Consider the following 7,500-nt stretch of genomic DNA (forward strand, 5'->3'; position numbering starts at 1 on the left):
TCTTGAATCTCTGTTTTCAAGTCCCAAACCCTCTTCAACACTTTCCCCAGGCTGAGCCATCTGACAGCTGTGTGGTAGCCGATGTCACTATGCTCAGTCTCATGCTCCTCCAAAAGAGCGACAAACTGTCTGTGATTCATTGCCCGCGCCCTGATGAAGTTTATTATTTTAGTAACAACATCAGTAACATGGTTGATTTTTAGCACTGACTTGCACAACACATGTTGGTGTATAATACAATGCAAAAACACCAATTTTTTATCTGCATCGATTTCTGTCACTTTATCTTGCATGCGTTTCAAAAGTCCGACATTTTTCCCTGTAAGATTTGGACAACCGTCTGTTGTGACACCTGACAGTCTCTCCCATTTCAATCCCAGAGTGTCCATGCACGCATTTACCTCTGTAAAAAGATCACTCCCTGTCGTTGTCCCTTTCATCGACCGCATTGCTGCCAGCTCCTCTGTGAGCTTGAAGTCCGTTATCCCCCGGACAAATACGAGCAGCTGGGCTGTGTCGTGGACATCACCGCTCTCGTCTAAGGCCAATGAGAAAAAGTCAAAATTTGCCACTTCACGTTGCAGCTGAAACTCCAGGTTCGCCGCAATGTCCTCGATCCTCCTGGTCACGGTTCGCCTGGACAGCAGGATTTGCTCAAATGCGCCTTTTTTTTCAGGGCATATTAGTGCAGCAGAGTCCACCATGCACTCTTTGACAAACTCTCCCTCCAAAAACGGCTTACTGTTTTTAGCTATTTTGTGGGATATCACAAAGCTGGTCCTGGTTGCTGCATCCCTGGATGTGTGAAGCCTAGTAAAAAAGCCTTGCTGCTTTTGCAACTTTGCTAGCAAAGCTTTGGATGTCCGTGCCCTCTCAGCATCAGACAAGTTCTTGTATTTTTCAGAGTGTTTCTTGTCGTAATGCCGACTCATATTGTAGTCCTTAAACACGGCAATCTCCTCCCCGCAAACCAAACACACGGCTTTACCTCCGACTTCGGTAAAAAAATACTTAACAGTCCAATTTTTGTTGAAAATCCTGTTTTCGGCATCTATCTTTCTTTTTTTTGCATGAGCGGACATTTCTGGGGGCTGCAATCACCACGTCAATTGCGCGCACCTGTTGCTATACGTATTGCGTCATTGTGTATGTAAAAAAACAACTTCAAAATAAAAGCAATGCAGCCTTTTTTGTAATTTCCAATTAACCTTACGCGGGCGGTCAAAGTCAACCAAAGGGCGGATGTGGCCCGCGGGCGTAGTTTGCCCAGGTCTGTGCTACGGTGTTCTAATCTAGAATGTTGTTCTTTGATGTCAGAATCAGAACAGCTAGTCCTTTTACTTCCCCTCACCGATGCCTGACACCCGGCCCCAGGCGATGTCCATGGCCAGGTGGGCCATCTTAGGGCCCACGCCCGGCAGACGCATCAGACCCTCCACCGTGTCGGGGACGTCTCCTCTGAACTCCTGCCGGATCAGAGCCGAGGCCCGTTTCACGTACTTCACCTTTGTCTGAAAACGAGCTGGTGAGTTTCTGACTGTTGAAATCCGTTGCTCTGATTATACCTGCGTGTATTTGCGTCGTTTACCCTCCAGAAGCCCACGGGGTAGATGAGTTTACCCAGAGTCTCGTCGTCCATCTCGAGTACGGCGTCCACGGTGAGCCCGTGCTCGCGCAGTCTCTGCACAGCGCCGGCCGTCACGTGATCTTTCGTTTGGCTGGACAGCATTAAGGAGATCAGCACCTGGTAGCGACGCACCTGAGAAAAGAACCAAGTATTTTTTGATTGGCTGTTGGTCGCCTCGGGTGACCTGCGATTGGTTCTCGCTCACCTCAGGTGGGGCCTCGGGGTCGTAGCATTTCTCCGCTCCCATTTGGTCCACGGGAGCATCCCGCTTGCTCCTCATCTCCCTGATGAATGACAGCTGTGTTATCCAATCACACGGCTCCCAGCGCTGCCTTTTTAGCCCCGCCTCTTCCTCATACTCCACCTTCACATGGCCCCGCCTTGGTTTACTATGTGACGTCAAAGGGGCTCGATCTGTTTCTTCTTTCACTTTTGTGGCTGTGTTATTGTACAAAACAGAACACTATTAAATAGTAATAATATTTTAAAAAGCGTACTTTATGTAAAAATAATTACATAAAATTTGTAAAAATGATATGAAATTACATTTTAAAAATGTATATATATATATATATATATATATATATATATATATATATATATATATATATATATATATTTATTTATTTATTTTTTCCTCACCTGCAGGAGCTTTTGCATGTGTTTCCAGTGCAGCGAATGAAATGCTCTGTTCGTGAACTTCTGCTTTCACTTTTGGAGGACCATCTTCTGATCTGAGCCCTTGAGCCATTCTGGATCTTAATCTGCGAATTCCTCCTTTATTTGCATTACTTATCGCCATAGCTTCAGTCGCACAAGCGTCTAATACAGCTATTGATTCGCTGAAATATGGAGAGTTCATTCTTAGACTCAAACGATTGAATGTATAAATACATAAACTCCGGGCCGGTGCCAACATTAGGTGACATTACCTGACTTAATGTCAAAAATATAACCTCAATGTTTGCTAAAAAACACACCTCCTGAGCACAACATCCCTGTCCATGCTGTCGACTACCGATGCCCGACTCCTGAATGAATCATTCTTCTGAGTCGAATCTTTTCAATGAATTATCTGAATTGCAGTGAACGGAGAATTCTGAATCACGGAATCGACCGCTTGACTGGTTCATTCAAAACGAACTGTTCGAAAGAACCGATTCTCTGAGTCAGACTCGTCAGTTTCTTAAGCGGTTATCGTGTGTAGTTTCGGAACACCGCCGGCGCTTGTAAAGTGAACGCGCTCTCGCGGCTCATAGAACTACAATTCCCATCAGTCGGCGATCACGTGACGTGTTTTTGTAGGAAGTGTATGCCTGTGTGTTAAGCATGACTTCCGGGGGGCAGTAAAGGGGGCTGGTGAGAGCAGGGGCACTTCTGTTGGCTGAGACACTGCGTGACAAATAAATGCATAAATCGGGAGCGATTCAGTTTTATCTTTTAGTTATATGTTCTCGAGGACGTCCCATCTTCTTCATCCGCAGACGGTAAATAACAGCGCGTTTGTTTGCTGCACTGGCATGTTGTTTATGAATTGATACTGGTTTATTTATTTATTTTATCTTGTTTATTTGACCACATCGGAGATCTGCGTGTATTTACAGGGAGTATTTGGCGTGTTTGTTTTCAGATATTGATTGTCTCAGTCACAGTCACTTGGCGCATTTTTAAAAGCAGGCTTTTTTGTGCATGAGCTGAACTGAACTGGACTGTCACGAGGTGTCAGACGTTTGGCTTCTGTGCATTGTTTTCTTGCCATGTTTTTATGTCAGAAGAGGCGATATATCATAGAAATGCACTGTTGATTATCCTGCGGATGAGTTATGGTTTAGCAGAAGTGTTTTGAGGTCTTGAGGAGGTGAGGTGCTCAAATCTCCTGAGGTTTAGTGTACTAGAAATTACATGCCACAGAGAGACACCAAAATTACATATAAAAGACTTAAAAGAAGGAGTTGTCAATCTTTTAAGACCCAGGGACCCACTACAAGAAATTCAATATCGAAATATCGATATATGTGTAATCTTTCTTTAATGACGTGAGAAATTTGAAAACATTAATGCACATTCTCTTAAGGTGTCATCATAATGAAGATGATATATAGGCAAAATATGTAAAGCAGAATAAAGGTAGAATATGTAAAACAGAATAAATAGCATATTTTAAAAAGTGTTTGTAGTTTTTTAAGATGCATTAAAAATGCAGAAAAAAAACGAGTATGAAAAAAGAAAGAAAAAACTGATTAAACCCAAGAATAATAATAGCAGAATTAAAAAATATATAACTCTAAATAATTTTAACTCTAGATCAAAAGTATAAATATATTTAAAAATATTAAATTAATTAATTAAATTAAAAATAAATAAATAAATAAAATAAAAACATATATATATATATATATATATATATATATATATATATATATATATATATAATTCTTCTTATATATTTTTTAGTTTATGTATCAGCCTACAGTTCCTCTTTTGTGCTCATTGTCCAGCTCCAGGAGGTTTGAAGTATCTCTCCTTCTCTCATTCAGGGTCTCTCGCAGGAGTGAAGATGAATAAACAGCCCAGTAAAGAGTCTCTGCGGGACCGGTTCAAGGGGATGTTTGGCCTCGGTCCGACTCGGCCCCACAGTAAACAGACCGAAAGCAAACCGTCCGAGTTCATCATCACGACGGACATCCTGACGGTCAGAACCGCTCCGATAATCATTCACACCATCCACACGTCTCCGTGACCTCGCGTTCCTCATGCAATCCCTCTCTTTCTGTCGCTCAGGAACTCACTCCAGAGTACCCTCTCCAGCACCGGATCAGAGTCATCAACCACGTGTGCGATCTCGCCAAGTCCAAGAAGTTTGAGGAGGTGAGGAGCATCCGCCTGCTCGCATATGTCACCACAAATCTGGAAGCTGAATAGATCTTATTTCCATTGTTGCGCGGTTTGTTAGGACGGGACAGTATTTATTTGAGATACGGCTGTTTGAAAATCTGGAATCTGAGGGTGCCAGAAATATTAAGAAAATCACCTTTAAAGTTAGCCGAATGACATCCTTAGCAATGCATATTACCAATGAAAAATGAAGTTTTGAAATATTTGCAGTAGGGATTTTTTAAACGCTATTTAAAAAAAAAAAGTAGGTAGTTATAATAACTAGTTACTTCCCACAAATAGTAACTGTTACATCATTATAAAAGTAACCAATTACCAGGGAAAGTAACTGTTCAAATATGTCAAATAACTTGGACGTCCCCAATATTAATATATTAAAAGGACACTAAATAGAAAAAAATATTATTATAAAACATTGTACACAAATCTTTTCATGTGGGACAATGTGAGAAACACATATCAAATTCAATATATTATTGTAAATATTATTAACTCTCTATAGACACCTTGGCATAGTATCTAAGGAGTATCTATCGAAGGTGTCTATGGAGACCTTGGAATATTATTTTATGATATTGTGTCAATTTGGCATTATAAGCCGATAGGGTAATTAGAGTAACCACGAATGCATATATGCGTTTCTTTAAAAAAAAAGGAGAAAAACGAAAAATAATTGGCATAAACAAAATTGTGATACTACGAATTATTTTGCTAATAGCAATATGAAACGCACTTGGATTAATAAGATGCTGGGCTCATGAATATTAATCACGTTGTCTGCGTTCGCTCGAATTGATTTGCTGAAACCAAAACGGGGACGGCAATAGGTGAGCGCCAGCCAATGAGGTTGTCGCTAGCGCGTTAGTCCCGCCCACTTCCAGAGAAACCGGCGGTTGTGAAAAGCTGAGGAGCTCCGAAGATACTCCGTTATTTCGACAGGAAAATACAACAAAGAGTGTCGTTTACGTGTAGCGCGTTAATTCTGCGTTTTGTGGGAGACTCTCTAGCTCCGTGTCTTTCTTTGCGCGCGTGTATATGTGTGTGTGTGTGTGTGTGTGTGTGTCAAAGCGTCGGCGACACGAGCGCCTTCACGCGAGAGTTTATGGTAACGTTACTCCAAATATAGTTACGTTACACCGCGCGTCCATTAAGATGAACCGAGCCTAGAATAAATTATAGTAACGCCGTGTTTTATGGTCAGTAACGGTAACTGCGATGTAACAAGGAAACATTGATTACTCGTGACTGGAAAAAAATAGCTAGTAACTATTAACTGTTAGCTAGTAGCTAGTAACTGTTAGTAACGCCGTTTGTTTATAACGGCGTTATTCGTGTTTCAGAATGCGGTGGAGGCCGTGTGGAAGGCCGTGGAGGACCTGATGCAGCCCGAGCAGCCGCCCGAAGCCCATCACGCTGTACTGGTGCTGCTGAGGGCCATCATACAGGGACAGGTGCAGATTGTTGACTACGAATCACAGTGTGCAAGGTGAACAGCGCTCATGTGTTCCTCGTGATCTTCTTGTGCAGGGCGAGTGCTTGGGGCCGCTCAGAGCGTACTTCTTCAAGATCATCTTGGACTATCAGCCCTCTAACGAAGATCTGGCCGAGAGACTGGAGGTGTTCAAGGCCCTCACGGAGAACGGGAAGGACATCACCTACCTGGAGGAGGAGATCGGTACGGTTCACACACGCTTGGATGCATTATTGCGTTCTTAAAGTGACAGTGCACATAAAAAAAAAGGAACGGTTGTCTTTGGAAAAAATGCTATTGAAGTCAATGGCTACCGGCAACTGTTTGGTTCTCCAAGAAGATGTTTAACAGAAGTCTGAGCTGCTGTTTTTTTTGTGTAGAATCATATTGTGATATTTGTTCGCGTGCGTTTTCTCTCTCAAGCTCGGTTTGTTCTGCTGTGGATGGACATCGGCCTGTCATCAGATTTCCTGCATGTCCTCGTGAACTTGGTCAAATTCAACTCCTGCTACCTGGATGAGAACGTCTCCATCATGGTCCAGTAAGAAAACACACTCGCATTTCACATTGCCAAACAAGACGGTAAAGACATTTATAATGTTACAAAAGATTTCCGTCTCAAATAAATGCTGATTCAAATCAAATCAGCCTATTAAAATCATTTTATGTGACACCGAAGACTGAAGTAATGATGCTGAAAATTAGCTTTGATCACCAGAATAAAGTGCATTTTAAAAATATTTTGAAGTAGAATAATATGCAATAATGTGCAATAATAATTAACAAAGTATTTAAAAACAAATTAATACAAAATCTTTTTGAAAGTTTTTGAAAGCTGGGGTAAATATCTCTACGTGTAAATGTATTTGTATATAGTTTGATTTCGCTAAAATGTTAAAATAAAAACACATATAAGAGAGTTTTCGCATGCTCTAACATCACTACTTTGTTTCTCTCAGGAATGTCTGCCTTCTGTGTAACCGGACGACTTCCTCCACAGATATCGAGGTAAAAAAAAAAGAGGGGAAAAAAAAGAAGTAAAGTTTGGCTTAGTCTTGCAGAATCAACACTGTAGCTGTGATAGCTGAATCTGTTTCCCTGTGTGTGTGTGTGTTTGTGTGTGTTTGTGTGTGTGTGTGTGTTTGTGTGTTTGTGTGTTTGTGTGTTTGTGTGTTGTGTGTGTGTTTCTGTGTGTTTCTGTGTGTGTGTGTGTGTGTGTGTGTGTGTGTGTGTGTGTGTGTGTGTGTGTGTGTGTGTGTGTGTGTCTGTGTCTGTGTGTGTGTGTCTGTGTGTGTGTCTGTGTGTGTGTGTGTGTGTGTGTGTGTGTGTGTGTGTGTGTGTGTGTGTGTGTGTGTGTGTGTTTGTGTGTGTTTGTGTGTGTGTGTGTGTAGGTTGCGCTGCAGGTGTTAGACGCTGTGGTGTGTTATAACTGCCTGCCCTCCGACTCTCTGACGGTGTTCATCATCACTCTGTGCCGAACGGTTAACGTGAAGGAGTTCTGTGAATC

General features: G+C 41.9%; 2 protein-coding genes across 6 annotated transcripts in view; one reads left to right on the plus strand and one right to left on the minus strand.

Moving 5' to 3' along the window:
* nthl1 (nth-like DNA glycosylase 1) overlaps positions 1-2,648 on the minus strand; it is a 4,912-nt gene extending 2,264 nt beyond the window's left edge. Inside the window, exons 1-5 of one of the 3 annotated variants that reach the window (XM_043251823.1) lie at positions 2,608-2,648; positions 2,270-2,469; positions 1,833-2,065; positions 1,589-1,759; positions 1,352-1,511 (exon numbers count right to left, since the gene is read on the minus strand). In XM_043251823.1, the coding sequence (XP_043107758.1) occupies positions 1,352-1,511; positions 1,589-1,759; positions 1,833-2,065; positions 2,270-2,469; positions 2,608-2,633 (790 nt within the window). In that variant the 5' untranslated portion in view covers positions 2,634-2,648. Of the gene's footprint in view, positions 1-1,351; positions 1,512-1,588; positions 1,760-1,832; positions 2,066-2,269 lie in introns of all 3 variants that reach the window. The other 2 variants (XM_043251895.1, XM_043251758.1) reach the window with 2 other exon arrangements.
* A 314-nt stretch (positions 2,649-2,962) lies between these two features.
* tsc2 (TSC complex subunit 2) overlaps positions 2,963-7,500 on the plus strand; it is a 44,702-nt gene continuing 40,164 nt past the window's right edge. For all 3 annotated transcript variants that reach the window (XM_043240946.1, XM_043240953.1, XM_043240960.1), the window contains exons 1-8: positions 2,963-3,114; positions 4,165-4,319; positions 4,409-4,495; positions 5,863-5,973; positions 6,050-6,197; positions 6,417-6,534; positions 6,953-7,001; positions 7,385-7,500. The exon at positions 7,385-7,500 is cut by the window's right edge and continues 10 nt beyond it. In XM_043240946.1, coding sequence (XP_043096881.1) covers positions 4,185-4,319; positions 4,409-4,495; positions 5,863-5,973; positions 6,050-6,197; positions 6,417-6,534; positions 6,953-7,001; positions 7,385-7,500 — 764 coding nt within the window. In that variant the 5' untranslated portion in view covers positions 2,963-3,114; positions 4,165-4,184. The remainder of the gene's footprint in view (positions 3,115-4,164; positions 4,320-4,408; positions 4,496-5,862; positions 5,974-6,049; positions 6,198-6,416; positions 6,535-6,952; positions 7,002-7,384) is intronic.

Source organism: Puntigrus tetrazona, chromosome 1, assembly GCF_018831695.1.
Source record: "Puntigrus tetrazona isolate hp1 chromosome 1, ASM1883169v1, whole genome shotgun sequence".
Lineage (NCBI taxonomy): Eukaryota > Metazoa > Chordata > Actinopteri > Cypriniformes > Cyprinidae > Puntigrus > Puntigrus tetrazona.